The 22,406-nt window shown below is 41.7% G+C and overlaps 2 protein-coding genes across 7 annotated transcripts in view; both read right to left on the bottom strand.

Annotated features, from left to right (window-relative positions):
* Positions 1-16,568, bottom strand: part of CEMIP (cell migration inducing hyaluronidase 1) — a 130,609-nt gene extending 114,041 nt beyond the window's left edge. Inside the window, exon 1 of one of the 2 annotated variants that reach the window (XM_056571973.1) lies at positions 16,405-16,568. The gene's annotated coding sequence lies outside the window, so the exon portion shown is untranslated. The remainder of the gene's footprint in view (positions 1-16,404) is intronic. The other variant, XM_056571970.1, reaches the window with a different exon arrangement.
* The window catches only part of LOC130368387 (cell surface hyaluronidase-like), a 118,329-nt gene that overhangs the window by 30,227 nt on the left and 65,696 nt on the right, over positions 1-22,406 (bottom strand). For 4 of the 5 annotated variants that reach the window (XM_056571967.1, XM_056571965.1, XM_056571968.1 and 1 more), the window contains exons 4-17: positions 15,667-15,807; positions 13,984-14,539; positions 11,560-11,729; positions 9,881-10,069; positions 8,765-8,934; positions 8,050-8,259; positions 7,002-7,207; positions 6,763-6,832; positions 6,478-6,606; positions 6,307-6,392; positions 5,965-6,096; positions 4,662-4,697; positions 3,284-3,436; positions 2,040-2,217 (exon numbers count right to left, since the gene is read on the bottom strand). In XM_056571967.1, the coding sequence (XP_056427942.1) occupies positions 2,040-2,217; positions 3,284-3,436; positions 4,662-4,697; positions 5,965-6,096; positions 6,307-6,392; positions 6,478-6,606; positions 6,763-6,832; positions 7,002-7,207; positions 8,050-8,259; positions 8,765-8,934; positions 9,881-10,069; positions 11,560-11,729; positions 13,984-14,539; positions 15,667-15,807 (2,426 nt within the window). The remainder of the gene's footprint in view (positions 1-2,039; positions 2,218-3,283; positions 3,437-4,661; positions 4,698-5,964; positions 6,097-6,306; positions 6,393-6,477; positions 6,607-6,762; positions 6,833-7,001; positions 7,208-8,049; positions 8,260-8,764; positions 8,935-9,880; positions 10,070-11,559; positions 11,730-13,983; positions 14,540-15,666; positions 15,808-22,406) is intronic. The other variant, XM_056571966.1, reaches the window with a different exon arrangement.

The following is a 22,406-nucleotide window of genomic DNA, read 5'->3' as shown; positions in this document are numbered from 1 at the left end:
AGCGAGCAGAGATTCCGCAGTGTGAACGCACCCTTTAGAGTGGCGCTGCTGTTGCCCAGGTAAGAAATGTAGTCCAAACCAGCAGTAATTCAAAGCATTGGAGTGGTTTTATCGAAGCATAAAACAATAAGAGATAGGGATGATGCGTTTCAGGGGAGCCACCCCCTTCCTCAGATCAGTGATCTGAGGAAGGGGTGTGGCTCCCTTGAAACGCATCATCCCTATCCCCATCTGGATGGTGCAGGACATTTCTGCCTGAGAAGCCTTAAAGATGACACTAGGAACTATAAGGAACGGTGGTGTGCAGGGAAAGGTTTGGAATGGCTATATAGCTACATAACTTGAGATAAAAGCTGAGCATTCAAGTCTGCCTGGAGTAGGGTTGCCACCTTCCTTGCCAAAAAATACCGGCCATGCTAATTTGCATAATTATTATTGCATATATGTGTAACATCACAGGATACACGTATACAGGGGAAAGTTTGTCCTATTCTGACCCTTATAACTTTTTTATTTCTCTTCATTTTGTGCCCTGATCTGTAGTTTTCAACAGTAGCATTTTTGTTTTGATGTCACTTTTTGATTACTTTTTTTTTAATTAAATCCGGGAGTTGCAGTTAGTTACTAACTACAACTCCCAGCATGCTCTGATACAGCCTGTGGCTCAGCAGCTGCCCCAAATGAAAACTACAACTCCCATCATGTTGGACTATATAGTAGTATATAGTATAGGTCAATGTTTCCCAACCAAGGTGCCTCCAGCTGTTGCAAAAGTACAACTCCCAGCATGCCCGGACAGCCAACGGCTGTCCGGGCATGCTGGGAGTTGTAGTTTTGCAACAGCTGGAGGCGCTATGGTTGGGAAACACTGGTATAGTATATGACGCAACATTCCGGGAGTTGGGGGATTGGTAGGATAAATACCGGCCATTGCATTGCCGATATTTTTATTATGGAAAAACCGGGCCACAATACCGGCTGTGACGGTAATATACCAACCAGCCTAACCTAGAGTAGACCGTATATGTATTTGGTGAAAGCTAACAAAGTAGATAAATGCATTATATGAATTATGGCTGAAGTTACATAAACGAAGAAATGAGAGGTCTATGGTAGAAATCGTACCTCCAGGTTGTACATAACAGTTCAGTCCAAGTAACACTTTTGGTAAAGTTGAGCCTGCACTAGCTGCAACCATATTATAATTCAAAGATAAAAGAGAAAGAGAATGTGCTTTGTCCTGAACTTTTTGGCACCAGGCCATGGAATACTATGTAATTTCTGATTCTTCTTTCCACATTATTTGCCACTCAATCCCTATAGTGAGAGATTTGTGTGCTGTCTACGTGGGGAACCTAATCCTACGTCAGCATCTTGTAACAGTATTCAGGTCATTTGGTTAAGGTGGAGAAATGTGGACATAGCTTTCTCCCCACAGACATTAACTCTTGTTTGAATAGTTTTCTCAAGATCTATGTTTGCATATAGTTTTATGGATCTTAACTCTCTAACAGCCAGCCGAAGCATGTTTAACAAGACTCCGTCCACGATGGCTGGTTCTTCAGATGCATCTTCTCTGGCACCATTTGGTTAATCAACATTCCACTTAAGGTCTTTCTCCTACAAGACTCAGCGGGTTTGGCATTTCAGGGTGTAGTCCTGAACTGGTTGAAACAATACCCTGTTTTATTGCGGATAATGAAAAGCATATCAGCTCAGCTGAATATAAGCTTAGGAGAAAGGTCAGGCCAACCTGCAAGACACACACAGCTACCAAATACATTTCTAGAAGCGTCAAGCTGCCAACACAAATAACTATCAGACTGGGTCTCAGCAAAAGCCGCAGATTCCTCAGCGTGTTATCTCTCTGCTTACCGCCTGGTTTTGGCCTCTATAAACCCAGAGACTCTACTAAAAACAATCAGGCTGCTTTATGTAATGATGGCCACATGTTTAACTGCTTCCACACCAGTGCAGAATATCAATGACACATGAATTCTGCACATATTCTTCCTCTCTGTTGGTAACATTTTACTTACGCTTCTCTCCATCTTGACCTGAGAAATGTTATTCTGAGGGGTGATTTGCCAGGAATTCTTTAAGGAAAATCCAATTGCACTGGAAGGTCGCTCTGCAGTTGGGACAAATTTTTTGAACGTGCATCGCAGAAGTCGGACTGGCCCATCGTATATCTGAAATCCACGAATGGGGAATGTCCTAGATTGAAAAACAACAAAAATTTCCAAATTTTATTCCAATATCATTCCTTTCTCACAAGACCAGCCTAATAATATCCAAGTATAGAGTATAGATATAGGCTTCACAGAACAAAAGGGCAGGATAATTCCAGCGCTGACCGAAACCACAGGACACAACCAGAAACGGTGAATTGAGGATTTATTACACAGAATGCAACGTGTTTCGCTGCGCAATCAAATATTCAAATAGAGTGAGCCTCTGTGATGAATCTGGTGCATTCTTACACGATCTGGTCTAAGTTTACAATTTTAGAAAGATTTAGAATTCGAAACATTGAGGGAGATTAAGCTGCACCAGAAGCGCAAATGCCCAAAAGTTGCTCATTCCTGTGCATAAATGGTGATTTTCGAGCAGAATAGCTATTTATGCCCAAAAATTAGCATTATTTTGAGCACTGTACACTGCCAGCACCTGGGGGAACTGGAAGGGGGCTCAGCCTCTCATGAGACAGGCTGACTGTCAGGCTGACTATGGCACCGAATGTCAAGGAAATGTTTTCTAGCTCCTGATTGGCTAATATTTCTGTGCTGGGCGCAAGGGCAGCCATGGCACTGCTGGATTTACTAAGAGGAGTGCGAGATTTACTAACCAAATTCTGCAGTTAATAAATGTCCCTCTTTTTATTTTTCTCTCCTACTGTGGTAGAAGAGGATGCTCTTGGAATTGCCTCCAAAAATATTTTATGTGAAAACTTACTTAAAAATTTGTCATCAACTAAATGTTTTTTATTAACAAAAACTATACATTTTACAAACATCGGTTACCAATTTGTCAACCATATAGCATCATAGCCACTGCTACTTTAGCATAACCATAATTTATGTGCATTGTATTAATCTCATTATATCTATCGCTTAGGCTGGGGCTACAGATCAATTCCATTTGCTTAACTTAGGTGTGACACAGCACCACCCACACAGTGCAACATGGTGATTTCTGGTCATGTGACTCCTGTCAAGTCGCAGTGTAGCCCCAGCCCATTAGTAATTAAACTAGTAATAAAAATATCATGAACAATACATACTTGTTCCGGGGCAGCGACCTCAGTTCACCTGACCCTCCACGACCCCAGTAGCTGTTCTGTCCACCATGTGAGCCTACATTGTCACTTTCACCTACAAAGATGGAATCTGTGATCTCCAGACTTGATCCTTCATCAGTTGGAAATGTTCCGTCACTGGAAATAAAAAATATATATCTAAGAGTTCATTCACACGTACTCACAGCAAGCAGAAAGGGAAAAAGGATGCACTCACCCATCTAGACTTGCTTGAAGAAATGTATTCAATAGCAGCACAGCATAGTAAAGTGGGTAGATACAGAGGAGCGACCTCACAGCGACAGACTGTTTCTGACACCCAGGCGCACTTCCTCAGCCCGAGGAAGTGCGCTTGGGTGCAAGAAACAGTCTGTCGCTGTGAGGTTGCTCCTCTGTATCTACCTGCTGTACTATGCTGTGCTGCTATTAAATAAATTTCTTCACGCAAATCTAGACGGGTGAGTGCATCCTTTTTAACTTTCTGCTTACTGTGCTTTTGTTATAACTGGACTTTAAGGAGTAGCATCCTATAGGTGTAGCCGTTACCATCTAGTTAGAGGACTTGAGCATTAGCAGCAGTGCCGGACTTGGACTCATTCCCACATAATGTATGCAGCAGCAAATCCACAGCAGATACTGTAGGTGTGAGTGTACCCTAAGGGGTAGGATCGCATGTGCCGCATTTTGCTACGTATTTTCTGCCGGTAATTTTGGTACCCATTGACTTCAATGGGTAGGAAAATACAGCACGTGACCCTACCCTAAGGCAATAAATATACAATAACGCTCACGTGTCACCATTACATTTTATTGCAAGAAAAGAACGTATAACTTCTTCAGCAAAAGTAGCAAACCTGACCGCCCTCTATAAAACTATTATACACACTGCGATACTTTCATGTCTCCTTCCCAACCATTACATTTCTAGGAATTTAATTATGAGGTGTGAAAATGACTGGTTTATTGCCAGGTATTACTGAGAGGGAGAAAGCTTAGCTACAGGAAAAAAAAGCCTAGTACAAGATGTGCATACATTTACTGGTGATTCATAGCCTGGAGCGGACCTTACTCTGTATGTTCAAGTCTTGGTAGCAGGAGGGGAGTTGCATCTCCCAGATGTGCGAATTGACAGAATGAGAGAGGAGTGGCCAACATGTACAGAGTAAAGTGGTCATTTCCTTGAGAAAACACTTTAGCGTTTTGCAAGTTCTCGGTGGCAGAAATAGGGTAAGGAAATGAAAATACGGCATTCAAGTGATAACATAATAGTCCTGTTACAAGTGTGGGAGAAATACGGAGTAACTTTCCCATGTCTGTAACATGTCCTACTAAACAAAGTAACTCCTGATAAATGGATTGTTACCTGGCTAGTGTGAGTCCAATTCCATTGTCTGAAAACCTAGAAGAGCAGAAAGGTCATAACGTTAGAGTAAGGAGTCTATAACACAAATGGCTGAGTGTGTGGGTTGATACAACTTGAAAGAAGTTTTTTTTTTGTGTATAGAAACAAACAGGTCCCGGTACCGGGGGTAGAATGCTCCTTAATTGTCAGTAAGAAAAGGCACAATACCAAAGATGCAGATGAAATCATGTATGACATGAAATATTTCAGAAAGGAATTGATACCAGCGCTCACCCTTTACGATGAACAATCGCGATGTCTTAATTGAAGGTATTCACACGGTACAGTCAGATTTGCAGGGACTGGGAGAAGTGGAGCTCAGCCGAGGTCCTCTACCTGCAAATCTGACTGTACCGTGTGAATACCTTCAATAAAGACATCACGATTGTTCATCATAAAGGGTGAGCGCTGGCATCAATTTCTTTCTGCAATACAACTTGAAAGAATAGTTTTATTATAAGAAGGCCTGTACTTTGGCCTGGGAAAAACATTCAGATATGGTCCTTAAAGGGGTACTCCGCTGCTCAGAGTTTGGAAAAAACAGTTCCGAACACTGGAGCCGGCGCCGAGAGGTTGTGACATCATAGCCCCACCCCCTCATGGCGTCCTGCCCCCTCAATGCAAGTCTATGGGAGGGGGCGTGACAGCTGCCACGCCCCCTCCCATAGACTTGCATTGAGGGGGTGGGACGTGACGTCAAGAGGGGGCAGGGTTATGACGTCACAAGCTCCCGGCTCCAGCGTTCGGAACAGTTTGTTCCAAACGCTGAGCAGCGGGGTACCCCTTTAAACATTTTCATATCAAATAACTGTGAATGCTCAGTGGTTAGCACTACTGTCTTGCAAGCCTGGGTTTGTGGGTTCCAAACCAATCAAGGCAGACATTTACCTCATGAAAGGGGTTTTCCATGCTTTTTCAAATCTTTCCAGAGGCAGGGAATGGGAAGGGTAAATATAATATATTTTAAAATTACACTAACCCCTTGCTCTCGGTCCAGCACTACCGTTGCTCTGGAGTTCCCAGCAAAAGTCCTGCAATTACATCACCGCATATTGTGCATGGGACGAATGCAATCATGAGCAATAACAAGTGCATGTGACTGCTGAGGTCAGTGTATAGTGACGCCATCAGGACACTTTCATCAGGGACTATATAACTTTTTTTTTTTTATTGACTCTCCAAATCCCTGCCCCCTGGCAATTGTTTGTAAAGCCTGGAAAACCATTTTAATATGTATTGACATGACAACCAATGAATAACTTACCCTGAGTTCCTGAAGATGATATCACCACCCCTGGCCCATGCACCATGATCATTATTCTTGAAGGCTATGAGTCTATCAATAAGAGCGGGCACTCGGGGCTTGGCTGGGTCTGAATCTTGGTGAGGACGGAAGCTGAAAAACAAATTAAACAGGTTTAAGGGATTTCTACACCAATAATCTTGTTCTCTAAAGCTAAAGCAGTGAGATTACTAGTATCTCAGATTTATCCAGACTTAAAGAACATTTTGGGTAAGGCCACATGTATTGCATTGGCACAGCCACAATGAACCATAATTCTGAAAAGACCAAATGCATACTGCAATGTAATGAGTGAATTCTCACCGAGCATTGTCTACTGTTAAATATTCCCTAGGGTTTTCTGCACTCGCCACTGTTGTCTTTACACCTTTGCCAATAAATAAACCAGCCTAAAGAAAGGAAGTAATTAATGACCGAAGTGAAATGACATTTATAATTAAACTATATGTCAAGGTATACTATATGTAGACTTGCCTTAAAGTTGGAATGTACTCTGTTATTGAGGAATATCCCCAGAGGAGTAAATTCTGAATGCCCTTCTGGATACTGGCCCTCTGAAAGTCCAGATGGTACTCGATGAAATATGAACCATATCCCAACATCCTGGAAAGGTCAATAGAAGAAGATTGTAAAAATATACATGGCAGGGCCAGTAGAGTATAAGCATCACTGCAATGGATCAATGGATAACCTGCTATTATAAAGTACCAATTGTAGTTTGTTTCATTGATTTTATTCTGTCAACTGATCTCTACCCACCTGAGCTCCACCTGCAGCGTTCCCAATCAAGTTGTTATTAGGGTTTGAGATCCAAAATGTACTGACAGCCCTATGAATGGTAATAAAATACTGTTACAAATAGCTTCCAAAGGTCGGCCTCTATAAAGTCTGACACCAAATTACATGATACATGCATTGTATTGATTTTATGTTCACTAGTATATTACTTATCTTAGAATAAACCAATAGAAAAGAGTAATATATTTTTTACAACTTACATGCACTCTGCACTAGGCACAGGGATATAACCCCCATGAACATTTTCTCGCATTGCCAGACACATGGCCTCATTGCGATCAGTAGGCAGGATAGTGCCAGCCTTTGTGACCAGTCCAAGATTATGATAGAAGGTGTTCCTTTGCTCCACCCCGTCTTCCAGGAAGAAGCAGTGGCCAAGTGTGTCATAGCCTATTGTATCTCTTATCTGCATGACAGAAGAAAAAAGATACTACAGTCTCCATATAAGAGAAGACCATACCAGTATTGTATAAAATGTAAATGCTCATCAACAGAAATCAGTAATGATAGTCAGGAATAAGGATTGCCAGGACCGGCTCAAGGTTCATGTGTGTCCTTTGGCAACAGAGCCCACTAAGGCTGATAACATATGCCAACAGGGTCAAGTCAAGTGTGCATATCTATGAAGAATTCGGTAATGTGTATGGCCAGCTTAAAGGGGTACTCCACCCCTAGACATCTTATCCCCCTATCTAAAGGATAGGGGATAAGATGTCTGATCATGCGGGTCCCGCCATTGGGAACCCCCGTGATCTCGGCTGCGGCACCCCAGACATCTGGTGCACGGAGCGAACTTTGCTCCATACCGGATTACTGGCGATGCAGGGCAGAAGCTTGTGAAGTAACAGTCACGCCCCGCTCGTAACATCATGGCCATGCCCCCTCAATGCAAGTCTATGGGAGGGGGCATGATGGCAGGCATGCCCCCTCCCATAGACTTGCATTGAGGGGGCATGGCCTGACATCACGAGCGGGCAAAGTAGTGACGTCCTGAGCCTCCGGCACTGCACCCGATGCTCTAAACGAAGGCCGGGTGCAATAAGGGAGACCACTGGGGACCCCCACGATCAGGCATCTTTTCCCCTATCCTTTGGATAGGGGATAAAATGTCTAGGGGCGATGTACCCCTTTAAGTGTGCTTATTAGCAAAATATAGAGTCAGACAGAGAATGAAAAGATGTTCAAAAGAACAGGAAACAAGTGAAATTAGACAGCAAATATATAAAAAAAAAATTGTAGGACTCATACCAGAAGACCATGAGTTCCATGGATAGCAACACATCTGGAAAAGCAGTGGTGGATGGCAAGATTATCAATGTAGGTGGCGGGGTTGTATCCACCTTCTTCATCCACAGCTCCAGCCATGTGAAAATGCACTGGGTAACTTCCTAATATCTGCTGCCCCATGTTGGTGATCTCTACCCCCGACAGGTGAACTGAGGTAAAATGCCTTTGTATCTAAGAAGAAAGGACACAAATATTAAAATTTTATATAAAAAAGAAACGTATAGCTAAGATCTCACAAGATACCAAGAATGGACATCATAACATTCAGATTTTCATAATCTGGTTTCTTATTGATGCAATGCATTTGATATATGTCTATGTAAAAAATTCTGGAGATTTAAAGGGGTATTCCGGCTTTATACAGCTTATCCCCTATCCAAAGGTTGGGGATCCCCGCGATTTCGGTGCAGCCCCCGGTATTCTGTGCCAGGTGCTGCCTCCGAGACGAGACGTAACGTCATGACCATGCCCCTAGTGGTGTGGCGTGATGTCCCTAGGGTGCATAGCCCTGACGTCACGTCCCTGTCTCAGAGGCAGCGGCGGGACCCCTGCAATCATACATCTTATCCCCTATCCTTTGGATAGGGGATAAGATGTATAAAGCCGGAATACCTCTTTAAGTAATTGATCCAGCTATAGTCTTTGATATTTAGTAGGAGTGAGCAATACATTTTACCTTAATTTGGCCCCCAAAGGTGTCATAATTGAAGAACTGGCAATAGTTATGACCATAACAGGAGGCTTCCATTTCCCCCTTGATAACAATATTTCGTGTGAGAAGTCCAACCTCTGCTCTCATGTCAATTCCATCAAGTATTTCTCCAACATGCAGATACAGTGGGTAGCCTGGAGAACAGATTTTAAACCTGTTTTGTAAGTAAGAAATCACTCAATATTGCTTTACTCTAATCCCTAAAAATAGGAAGAGTGCTTATTTTCGCAGGTCACACGCTGTGTAATGTAATGAACCAGGTACAGGCACATAGGGAACTTTAGCAGCTAGTCACTTCTAAACACCTTCACAGCAAGATGAAAAGTGAAATGGTCTTAGTCAACAGTATTTGTCTCCTATGATGACATCTAGTGGCCAATATGAAATTACACTATACCATAAGGGATTTTATATCCACAAAAACATCAAAACTGGGTTATAAAATGTACATTTGGTTTTACAATTTGTATACTCAACACTGTTGCAGTGTTAAGAGTGAACAGCAAGCTTGTCTTTATAACAAATATGAGTATGAAATCTATTTTTTATTTTTTGTTCACTTATTGCAATATTGTTCGGGCAGGACGAGTTTCTAGCCGAAAGGAAGGCAGCAGACACTAGGACCTATTCAGACTTACTGTTCGTGAGTGGAACAGATATACCAGTCACCAATTGTGAGTGAGACTTCATATAAAATGTCTTTAAGTACTGTTTATAGTGGTGGAACAGGAGTTCACTCCCAAAAATTATTTTTTTGTGTGTTTTCTTTTTTTTATATTTTATTTTTTATTTCAAAACACGAAAATGGAGTCTGTATTCCTTTTCAACAATTTGGCGCTGCATGTAATCAGATTATAAAGTATTTGTGATATCAAGTACGGTACACAGTGATCCACAAATTAACTTGATGTGACTCCACTTTTATAATGGGTAAACATGCCATCTACTAATAATCCTTTCGCATAATAATATGTAGAAAATGCAGATTATTCTCATATAAATGATGGGAAGCCCTAATGCCTTGTTAAATTAAGGAAGATTAATGAGCATAAGCCGAGACTTTACTAAGTAGTTTCTTACCATCAATTTTGACCTGATTGCTTCTACATTCGGGGCAGTGAAGAAGATTGAATTCTTCGGCTTGATGCATTGAGTAATCAGTGCTGGCAATGACTATCCTGTTACCAGGCAACCAACTTGTAACATCATCCGCTAACGTCAGGATGATGCCCCTGGACACTGCCACTCGGAACCCATTCCGCGGAACTCCTGAAGGGGAAAAGCAAAAGTGTTAAAACCTAGAACAAGTAAATGACACAGCCGGATCTGCACTGTACAGGCCAATGAGTCCAGCAATGAAGAAAATCACTGTGCTGCTTATGATGCTTAGGGGACCAGAAACAAATGTTATTTTTGTTTATAAGAACTATAACAATATTTATATTTACATTTACTAATATATGCACAACAATATAGAGCATGGAGATTTATCGAGCTGTGATTATTAGAAATAAAAATAAAAAAATCAAGAAAAAGTATATCTATCTTTCTATCTATCTATCTCATATCTATCTATCTATCTCTCATATCTATCTACATATCTATCTCATATATATCTACCTATCTATCTCATATATCTATCTATTTATCAATCTCATATCTATCTATCTCATAGATATTGATCTCATATCTAGCTAATATCTATCCATCTAGTATCTATCTATTTATCATATCTATCAATCTCATATCTATCTAATATCTATCCATCTACTATCTATCTATCTATCTATCTATCTCATATCCATTGATCTCATATCTAGCTAATATCAATCCATCTAGTATCTATCTATCTATTTATCATATCTATCTATCTTATAGATATTGATCTAATATCTAGCTAATATCTATCCATCTAGTATCTATCTATTTATCATATCTATATATCAATCTCATATCTAGCTAATATCTATCCATCTAGTATTTATCTATCTATATCTATTTATCATATCTATCTATCTCATATCTATCTATTGATCTATCTCATATATATCTCATATCTATCTATCTATCTATCAATCTCTCATATCTATTGATCTCATATCTAGCTAATATCTATCCATCTAGTATCTATCTATTTGTCATATCTATCTATCTCCTATCTATCGATCTATCTATCTCATATATATGTCATATCTATCTATCTCTCATATCTATCTAATATTTATCCAACTAGTATCTATCTCTCTATCTCATATATATATATATATATATATATATATATATATATATATATATATATCTCATATCTATCCATCAATCCATCTAGTATCTATTTATCTATCTATCTCATATCTATCCATGTATCTAATATAAATCTATTACCTATCTATCCATTTATCTAATATCTATCTATCTATCTATTTATCGTTTATCCATCTATCCAATTAATATATATCTATATTTCTTCTATTATCCATCTATCCATCCATCTAATATATATATATATATATATATATATATATATTTTTTTTTTTTTTTTATCTATCTATCATTTTTATCTATCCTCAAATATATACAAATAAGAATAAGAATCTTTATACAATGGCAATATCTCCTATAGTACTTCATGATAAAAAAAAAACAAAAAAAAAAAAAAACTTTTTGCTACTTTATGTCAATTATACGATAAAAGGTTGGTATGTCCATCACAAGTTGAGTACCACTGTATTGTTGGTGACGGTATAATCCATACATGTTACCTTTAATCCACCCGCTGTAGGCAGTAACTGTAAAGTGCACTCCTCTGTAAGTCTGGAATTCTCTTGTTGCCACTGCTAGTCCAGTTGTCCCATTGCTCTCATAGTGTTTTCTGTCCTCATTTACTTTTAATGGTCCTTCTCCCAGGATACCAACCAATGCCCATGGCTGTCTATAAAAATATATATAAATACACATAAAACAAAGATGCCATCATAAAACTGAAGCAATGTTGCGTATTATCATCACATAATAAGGCCATATTTTTAAAAGTGGGTTAAAAAGTTGACTTTGCCCAACACCATACATTTTAATCAGCGTTCCATCCGTTCTTACAATAGCATCTACATTCGTGTTTCCCATCTTGAGACACTCCAGTCATTGCAAAACTACAACTCCCATCATGTCCGGACAGCCGAAGGCTGTCCGGGCATGATGGGAGTTGTAGTTTTGCAATGGTAGAAGTAGTTTTGCAACAGATGGAGAGCCTTAGGTTGGGAAACGCTTCTCTACATAGTGTATAGACTTTAAAATGGATAACTACGTAAGAAATCCCTATAGGATTAGCGAGTCAGAGCGGCAAATTACTACAAGCAGACGAGAACAGACAACCATGGAATTCCCTGCGTGTCTCAGATCTACTGAACCCTGTAATTCATCCAATGCTAAAGGAAATATTTATAACAAAATACATAGGTGTGTAATTGTGTGATATGGGGGAGCGAATGCGAGCGATGACAGTGTGAACAGACCCTATGCCGGTATTATTGCAGACTCATCTATGCCCAGACTCCCTTCTTACATTCCTTACATTGCTGTTGTTTTTCACATATAGAATGATGTCCAGGTAAACTTGGTGTTTAGAGTGTCTATCTACTCCTGATATCTTATCAGCCGCCCAGGAGCTGTCCATGGTAGACTTCCCCTGTTCCTACAAGTACATGTTCTGCTTGAGAACTTCTAGAGCTATTAAGAGTTTCCAGCAGACACATAAGCACTTATAGGGAAGGCTTCAGCTCTGGGACAATTTTCATTAATAGCTTCAGTAATAGTTTAGACATTGTAAGAGATAGCACACAGACAACAACACAATTGTCCTGTCATTTTTCCCTATATTAAAGATCCCACAGCAAAATAGCCTATTGAAGATATTACCCTGGGGATTTTTCTAGTCCATCTATAGAATATTTAAAGTAGCAGATAACAGATTATTTAACATATTATTATTTTAATATATTTTAAATCTTCCTTTAAAACCCAGCGGTAGACATAATATTGGGACTTCAGACTACTGCCCCTCTCAGGTGGCATTACAAGGGCAGTAGTAATTTGGGATTGCCTAAATCTTTGAGCAGGGGGGCTACACATCTGGCAATGGCACTCACTCTAAGGTGGTGGGCTATGATAATGGTTTAGCACATCTATCAATGTTTATTTTACCCTAGCAGGTAAAAGGATAAATAACTGTCTAGTCAGGGGCCCAGGCAGTCATTTGGGTTCAGATATAGTATGTGGTCCTTTTTTTTTTTTTTGTCAGTATTTTGTAGCCAAAACCAGGAATCCAAAGAAAACAGTGTGTGTCAGCTAAAGATACTGACAAAAATACTACATGTGAACTCAGCCTAAGGGTAGGTTCACACGGGCGGATTTTTTTGCGGGTTTTCCGCTGCGTATTTGAAAGTGGGAGGGCTCTTCTCCGCTGTCCGCAGCACATTTTCCGCGGCGGAATTTATGCTGTGGAAAATCCGCCCCCAAGTCCCATTGAAGTCAGAAGGGACTGCGGCGGCTTTTCCACAGTGTAGATTCCGCTGCGGAAAATCTGCTGCGGACAGCCGAGAAGAGCCCACCCACTTTCAAATACGCAGCGGAAAACCCACAAAAAAAATCCGCCAGTGTGAACCTACCCTAAGACTGTTATAGTGCATATCTCCAACCAATTCCTAAACAAACAGGCCAATATTAATCGTTGTGCGAATGGGCTATTTATTTCTTTTCTAACAAAATGTTCATGCAAGGTTTTGTTCCCTATGATGTTATTTCATGTTTTTTTTTTGTCCTGACATAATATTTTTGTATATATATATATATATATATATATATATATATATATTGTATACACACACATACACATTAAGATCCCCACTGATTTCAATGTGAATTTTTCCGATGGATCCAATTGAAGTAAATAAGATTAAATAGGACATGCAGCCCACAATGCTGTTTTAAGGAGCTTGGCTCCGGGTGTTTTGAAACTACAAATCCTAGATTGCTGAAACTTGTAGTTCCACATGTACTAGTTGCTATTCGTGACTTATCTTTGACAGATTATAGTAGTAATAAAAGTGAAAAGTCATGACACAGTAGACAGAGACATCAGGTGCCATGCATTTACTAAAATGAGGGAATATAAGGTCATATAAGGTTACCTGTAGCCTAGATGATAGATGTATCTGCTGCTCAGAAATTCTCTCAAGTATCTTCTCACATCTGGACTTAAACTCTTTGCAGCCGAGTCTCCCACTGCTGCAGCCACCACCTTACCAGGACTCTGTTTGGACAAAAATTCTTCCAGTCTCTTTCCTTCTTCCAGAAACATGTGGGTATCAAATCTGTCAGCAGCTTCAACCTGACCAGTTTCTGGATCAATAATCCTTATATTGATACCTCGGCTTCCCCAGTGTTTCTCCCATTTGTATGATCCATAAGGGAGGCCACCAGAATGCAGAGTTGCATCTAGCTGTGTCCATGATAAAGGTCTTCTTCCATGCAGTTCCAAGATTCCTCCTTTATCTACACCAATAAATTTCTTTCCAAAGTCATCTATGTCATCCCCCTCGGTGGACTTTCCATAGAGAGATATGGTTGCATCAGAGGTATAGGGACATTGGGCTGATCCAATGTGTAGAGACCCCCCATTTCTAATTAAGATATACTGAGTTCTTATAGTTATTGGTATCTGGTCGTCTGCAAATACTAAAGACCCTGAAATACAAAAATCAGTGAGATAAAAGCTTGATGAACCAGAAGTCATCAGGACATTCTTAAATCTCATTTCCCCTTGTCCATTCTTTTTATCCTGGTGTAAACAGAACACCATTCAACTGATATGAAATGTACATTTTATGTTTAGTTTAAGATCTGACATGAGATTAAACAAAGTATGTAGGTAAACCTTCACCAACTACAGACAGATGAGAGAAATGTAACCCAATAGAGATCAACCACAAAGTGCAAACATCCTTTTACATTAATGAGTCATTGAAAGCTAAAAAGATCAGATACATTAAAAGTAGTGTTCTCCATCCTGTTCTTGCAAAACTCCACCTCCAACAGTAGTAGGCAACAGCTTGAGAGCCGCAGGTTGGGGAATACTACCTTAGGCTGGGTTCACACCACGTTTTTCAAATACGGTTACCGTATACGGTTTTTCGCTAAAAAACGTATGGCAAAAACCGTATGCAACCGTATGACTCCAAATTAAAACGTATACGGTTTTTCCCCGTATACGGTTCCAAAACGTACGTACGGTTCTATCCGTTTGCATCAGTTTTTGCCAACGGTTTTGCTATTTTGTTGGAATTAGTTTTCCAGCAATTTAATAAAGTTACTATTGTTCTATTGAAATTCCAATCTGCGCATGTGTCAACTCCAAAAACGGATTAGAAAAACCGTGTGCAACCGTATTCTGAAATTCTGTGTACAGTTCTCATAGACAACAATGTTAAAAGAACCGCATACGGTTCGCATACGGTTTTCCAACCGGAGGCAAAAACGTGGTCGACAGCGTTTTTTGCCTACGGTTGAAAAATTGGCAAAATCGTATCCGAGGCAAAACGGATGCAACCGTACATAACATTTGGAATACGGTTTACAATGCATTCTCTATGCATACAGTTTCGGATACGGTCGTATACGTTTTTTTGTGGAAAACTGTATACGGTTACCGTATTTGAAAAACGTGGTGTGAACCCAGCCTTACAGGACAAGTACATTTTGCTATTTTATAGTGCTCAACGGGCTGAAATGACACATTCTGGAGAACAATACTGATCCTACATACACATATCTTCCTATAGCAAAGATTATGACCCCCCCAAATCATTATTTACCTCCATCCTGAATTAACAATGAGTGAAAGGTGGCTGAGGATTCAAGCCTTAGGGCAACACCACGTCCTATAACAGCTGACCTTCGTCCATCGTGGCCAGGGTGCCAAGGGATGAGATAAGGTTTCTTATCAGGACACCTGTCTGCAACACATTCTTATATCATACTCCGCACACTTAAAGGACTGGCACATAGCTGGCATGGAGGACAGATAAGAGATGCATGCTGGATAACATATGACACAAGGGGTTGGATTTGAAGATTTTTGGAACAAGCAGACAGATAGCTTAGCTGTCAGACACAAAAGCTGAATGCAGATAAAGCAGCTTGCACTTAGGAGCCAGAGGAGATCAGCCAAGAGAAAGCAGCTCACAGTCCACCCACCTGTTGCCTTCTGTTTTTATGTTCCCTGCATATAAGGCTATCCTGGGCAGCTCCAAAGTCACCCAGGAAGCTGAGGCTTGAAATGAACGGAACAGATAAGTGATGGGTGCAAAAAACCAAACCAAAAAAACAATTCTATAGTGAGGAAGCCAAGTCACCATACTAAATTCTGTCTACAAACTCCTGCACCTGCTTATGGGAACATCTGCCACAACTGTGCATCTGCTTGTTATTGGGAGCTTTATGTTTGTTTTGTTTCACACAGTAAACACATAATAAAGAAATAAAACAAACAAATAAATACACACAATAAATAACAAACTGTTACATTCAGCATCACTCCCTGAGAGTCTCACCTGTCTGGATGACCTCCCTTCTAGAAGAAGTAGATAACAGGGACTTAGATGGCAGCAGGATGGTGGGAGTTGTTGTTGGTGATGGTTGTAGTCGTCAGCGCTGCTGTGTTTTGTGCAGTGGATGGTAAACTCTTTCTTATATATAGTGTGTAGTGGGGAGGAGGGCTCCCTCCCTCCCCCTCTTATGTTACCTCCTTTCCTCTATCTCCATCCCTCCTCTTATGTTTCCATCTATCCCTCTGTTTCATGTCCCCCACTTTTTGTGCTACCTCCTTCCCTCCCTCTCTTTTCTGTACACTGTAACCCTGAAGCTGTAACCTCAGCAGTGGAGTCTGAGTGCACACTCCTCCTCCTCCTCCCCTGATGACGCCAGCACATGCTGCACATACCAGCGCTGGAGAAATCCGCCGGCCACTTGTTGCTGCACACATTCAGGTAGGGTGATGGATGCAGACATGGGGTGGACCCCTGACCTGGCTTACGGGCAGGTTTCCCATTGACTGGCTAGAACTGGTGTAGAACTACAAGTGCCAGCAGTACTCGGAGAATGCCAGCGTTCTGCTGATTACCCACTGGCCATAAAGATCTGCTTTCTGTAGGAACTGAAAGGACATGTACACGACTAGTAAGGAGAGAATTTCACTAGAGTGAAGGATAGGAACACAAAGCTGATGTTCACACAGTAGGATGCGATCTGAAAACCGCAGCTTCTGCATTAAAAGGGATTTTACATAATATACTGTATAGTAATATTGTCCATTTGCAATGCAGTGTTGCATTTCTGATATAATATACGAATCCACAATATACTTCAGAGTTTCCCAACCTGGGTGCCTCCAGCTGTTGCAAAACTACAACTCCCAGCATGCCTGGACAGCCGAAGGCTGTCCGGGCATGCTGGGAGTTGTAGTTTTGCAACAGTTGGAGGCACCCTGGTTCGAAAATTCAGATCTACGTTATCACAGCTGAAGGCTGTCCGGGCATGCTGGGAGTTGTAGTTTTGCAACAGTTGGAGGCACCCTGGTTCGGAAATTCAGATCTACCTTATCACAGCTGAAGGCTGTCCGGGCATGCTGGGAGTTGTAGTTTTGCAACAGCTGAAGGCACCCAGGTTGTGAATCACTGATCTACGTTATCAGAGCCAAAGGCTATCCAAGCATGCTGGGAGTTGTAGTTTTGCAACAGTTGGAGGCACCCTGTTTAGGAAACTATGATCTATGTTATCACAGCTGAAGGCTGTCCGGGCATGCTGGGAGTTGTAGTTTTGACACAGCTGGAGGCACCCTGGTTGGGAAACTCTGATCTATGTTATCAGAGCCAAAGGCTATCCAGGCATGCTGGGAGTTGTAGTTTTGCAACAGTTGGAGGCACCCTGGTTGGGAAATTCAGATCTACGTTATCACAGCTGAAGGCTGTCCGGGCATGCTGGGAGTTGTAGTTTTGCAACAGCTGGAGGCACCCAGGTTGTGAATCACTGATCTACGTTATCAGAGCCAAAGGCTATCCAGGCATGCTGGAAGTTGTAGTTTTGCAACAGCTGGATGCACCCAAGTCAGGAAACTCTGATCTACGTTATCAGAGCCAAAGGTTATCCAAACATGCTGGGAAGTGTAATTTGGCAACAGCTGGAGGCACCCTGGTTGGGAAACTCTCATCTATGTTATCCCCACTGAAGGCTGTCATGCTAGGAGTTGTAGTTTTGACACAGCTGGAGGCACTCTGGTTGGGAAACTCTGATCTATCTTATCTCACATAAATCCAAGTCATAAAGTCTCAGATATGAGATGTAGCAGAGCTGGCTCAAATTGGTGTAGAACTACAAGTGCCAGCAGTACTCGGAGAATGCCAGCGTTCTGCTGATTACCCACTGGCCATAAAGCGCTGCTTCCTGTAGGAACTGCAAGGACATGTACACGACTAGTAAGGAGAGAATTTCACTAGAGTGCAGGATAGGAACACAAAGCTGATGTTCACACAATAGGATGCGATCTGAAAACCGCAGCTTCTGCATTAAAAGGGATTTTACATAATATACTGTATAGTAATATTGTCCATTTGCAGTGTCTCATGTTCCCTGTTAAACCAGACATTTCTGATATAATATACGAATCCACAATATACTTCAGAGTTTCCCAACCTGGGTGCCTCCAGCTGTTGCAAAACTACAACTCCCAGCATGCTCGGACAGCCTTCGGCTGTCCGGGCATGCTGGGAGTTTTAGCTTTGCAAGAGTTGGAAGCACCCTGGTTGGGAAATTCAGATCTACGTTATCACAGCTAAAGGCTGTCCGGGCATGCTGGGAGTTGTAGTTTTGCAACAGCTGGAGTCACCCAGGTTGGGAATCACTGATCTACGTTATCAGAGCCAAGGGCTATCAAAGTATGCTGGGAATTGTAGTTTTGCAACAGTTGGAGGCACCCTGGTTCGGAAATTCAGATCTATGTTATCCCCGCTGAAGGCTGTCCGGGCATGCTAGGAGTTGTAGTTTTGACACAGCTGCAGGCACCCTGGTTGGGAAACTCTGATCTATCTTATCTCACATAAATCCAAGTCATAAAGTCTCATATATCAGATGTAGCAGAGCTGTCTCAAATTGGTGTAGAACTACAAGTGCCAGCAGTACTAGGAGAATGCCAGCGTTCTGCACACGACTAGTAAGGAGAGAATTTCACTATAGTGCAGGATAAGAACACAAAGCTGATGTTCACACAGTAGGATGCGATCTGAAAACCGCAGCTTCTGCATTAAAAGGGATTTTACATAATATATAGTATGTACAGCCTTCGACTCCACAATCTTCTTCAGAGTTTCCCAACCTGGGTGCTGGGAGTTGTAGTTTTGCAACAGCTGGAGGCACCCAGGTTGGGAAACTCTGATCTACGTTATCAGAGCCAAAGGTTATCAATGCATGCTGAGAGTTGTAGTTTTACAACAGCTGGAGGCACCCAGGTTGGGAAACTCTGATCTACGTTATCAGAGCCAAAGGTTATCAATGCATGCTGAGAGTTGTAGTTTTACAACAGCTGGTTGGGAAACTGATCTATGTTATCACAGCTAAACGCTGTCCAGGTATGCTGGGAGTTGTAGTACCTGCTTTATCTCACATAAATCCAAATCATAAAGCATCCGATGCATAGATGTCAGATGTTGCAGAGCTGAGTTTATCATTTGACATGAATTCATTTGACTCTTATTAGGGCTCAAGGTAAAGGTGTGTTCACACCTTCAGGTTTTTAAGTGCCAATATTGAATACAAGGAACAGATCATAAATGGAGGACATGTTGAAAAGAAAAACTTCTCCGCGTTTCAACTCCATTCCTGACTTTATATTCAATAATTGCAACTGAAAAGCTGAGTGTGTGAATGCAGCCTTAAACGTCCTGCATTCTTGTAATAAGCTTGTCCAATGAGGTTGTTTGCTACTTATGTGGCTCCTATTACACAAGATTGAAGGTGCAGCCAACTCTGAATTCATTTTCCCTCTGGGTATGCCATCTTGCCCCCTGGGATAAGGCTCTCAACATCGCTGTTGGTACCAGTATCTATCACGCATTTCCGGAATATCTTATGGAAATTCTATTAGTGTCTGCAATTGGAATAACCCTTTAAAGGGGTTGTTCCACTATTAGAAGGGGTTGTCCAACTGTTATCTCCTGTACACAGGATAAGGGATATTCGTCTGATCGAGGGAGGTCCAACTGCATAATAGTGTTGAGCGGCATAGGCCATATTCGAATTTGCGAATATTCGCGAATATATGGACGAATATTCGTCATATTCGCGAATATTCGCAAATTCGTAATATTCTCGTTTTATTTTCGCATATGCGCATATTCGCATGTGCGAAAATTAACATATGCGAAAATTTGCATATACAAAAATTAGCATAAGCGAAAATTCGCATATGCTAAAATTCGCACACCAGTCTCACACAGTAGTATTAGAGCCTTCTTACACCACATAAGCTGGAAGCAGAGAGGGATGATCACTGTGATGTGTACTGTGAAAAAAAAAAAACGAATATTCGTAATTACGAATATATAGCGCTATATTCGCGAATATTCGCGAATTCGCGAATATGCGATATTCGCGAATAAAATTCGAATTGCGAATATTCGCGAGCAACACTACTTAACCCCCCCCCCCCCCCCCCTGTGATCTTGAGAGCAGGGAGCTGAGTCTCTTATCAGAATGGAGCAGTGGTCATGGTGAACAGTACTTGTTATCTATGGAAGCGCCAAAGATGGAAGAGCACCGCCCAAAGCTATCTCTAGCAGCTCCCTTAGGGAAAGAATGGAGCAGCAGTGCGCATGTGTGACCAATGCTCCATTCTGACTGGACAACCCTAAGACCGTGAATATGAAGCACATATGGTATTAAATGTGTTGTCCAGGCATACTATCCCATCCAATCTGGCATTGGGTAACAGACATGTGACTCCAAGCTGAGCACTGACCAAGACAACATCTGATGTCCACAAACAGCACATCCACAATACTTTGCTAAATTTGGGACAATTCCTTCTCCAGTGTGAAATTATCTCTCAGATCAGACAGGAGAGTATGCCTGGGCGACCCCTCCAAAAAGTGACATTATATACTAACCTTTACCGCATATGCACATACATTTTTATAGATAGTTGTAGCTCTCAGTATGAACTGTACTTAAAAACTCTTAATTTTTAAGGGGTTTTCTAGTTTAGAAAACCCATTCATATGCCCTAGTAGGAACTCAGTTTGGGATCCTCCTCCTCTGTTCAGAGTGGACAGTACTCTCTCAGTATCTCTCATTCTGGAGGTCCTGTCTTGTCCTGCATTACACAGACAACCCATCTCATTGAATGTGCACTCTCTAATTCTTAATATCCTGGTGGTGGTGCTTCCTGAGTGTTTAAAGGGGCACTAACTTTTTATAGAAATTATGGCTTTAAAAAAAAAAAAAAAAAAAAAAAAAAAAAAAACACCACTAGGAGTCCCCATACAATCCAGAAAATAGTCCTGCCCAGCTGCAACATTATATTTGTCCAAGCTGGGACAAAGTCCAGAAAGTGAGGGCAGGACTGGCACTCCTCTGTGCTCACTCCTGTTCTGTCTATAACACTCCTGTTTGAAAACAGAGAGAAGGGGTTACAGGACAGCCTTCAGTGATTGGATGAAGAGACCCAGCACTGCACAGCAGACTCAGGGAGGAACTGACTGCATAGTGAGTGAGGGCAAGCTCACGCACAGACACTCTTTCTGAGCAGTGGATGTCAGAATGAGTGAGCAGCAAACAGACAATATTCAGCCAAATACAGAAGCTACACATAAAAAAGACATGTAAAGTATCTGCATGACCTAGTGAGTAACATATATAAGCATCATTTTTTTCTGTGATATGACAGTTATGCTTTAATGTCATATTTCAGACAAGCAGGGGGGCACTTTGGGATCAGTTCATTGTAAAAGACTCTTCAGTTATGATGGAACTGGCCAGTACAGAAAACTTCCTTAAAGGGGTATTCCGCCCCTAGACATCTTATCCCCCATCCAAAGGATAGGGGATAAGATGTCAGATCGCCACGGTCCCTCTGCTGGCCACCCCTGGGATCCCCGCTGCGGCACCGCGCTATCATTACAGCACAGAGCGAGTTCGCTCTGCACGTAATGATGGGCGGTACAGGGGCCGGAGCATCGTTACGTCACGGCTCCGCCCCTCGTGATGTCACGGCCCGCCCCTTTCAACACAAGTCTATGGGAGGGGGCTTGGTGGTCGTCACGCTCCCTCCCATAGACTTGCATTAAGGGGATGGGCCGTGATGTCACGAGGGGCGGCGCCATGACGTAACGATGCTCCACCCCCCGTATCGCCCGTCATTACGCACAGAGCGAACTCACTCTGTGCTGTAATGATAGCGCGGTGCCGCAGCGGGGATCCCAGGGGTCCCCAGCAGCGGGACCGCGGCGATCTGACATCTTATCCCCTATCCTTTGGATAGGGGATAAGATGTCTAGGGGCGGAG

Source organism: Hyla sarda, chromosome 4 (genome assembly GCF_029499605.1).
Source record: "Hyla sarda isolate aHylSar1 chromosome 4, aHylSar1.hap1, whole genome shotgun sequence".
NCBI lineage: Eukaryota > Metazoa > Chordata > Amphibia > Anura > Hylidae > Hyla > Hyla sarda.
The sequence above is the reverse complement of the archived record's forward strand: the minus strand, read 5'-3'. Positions and strand labels throughout refer to the sequence as shown.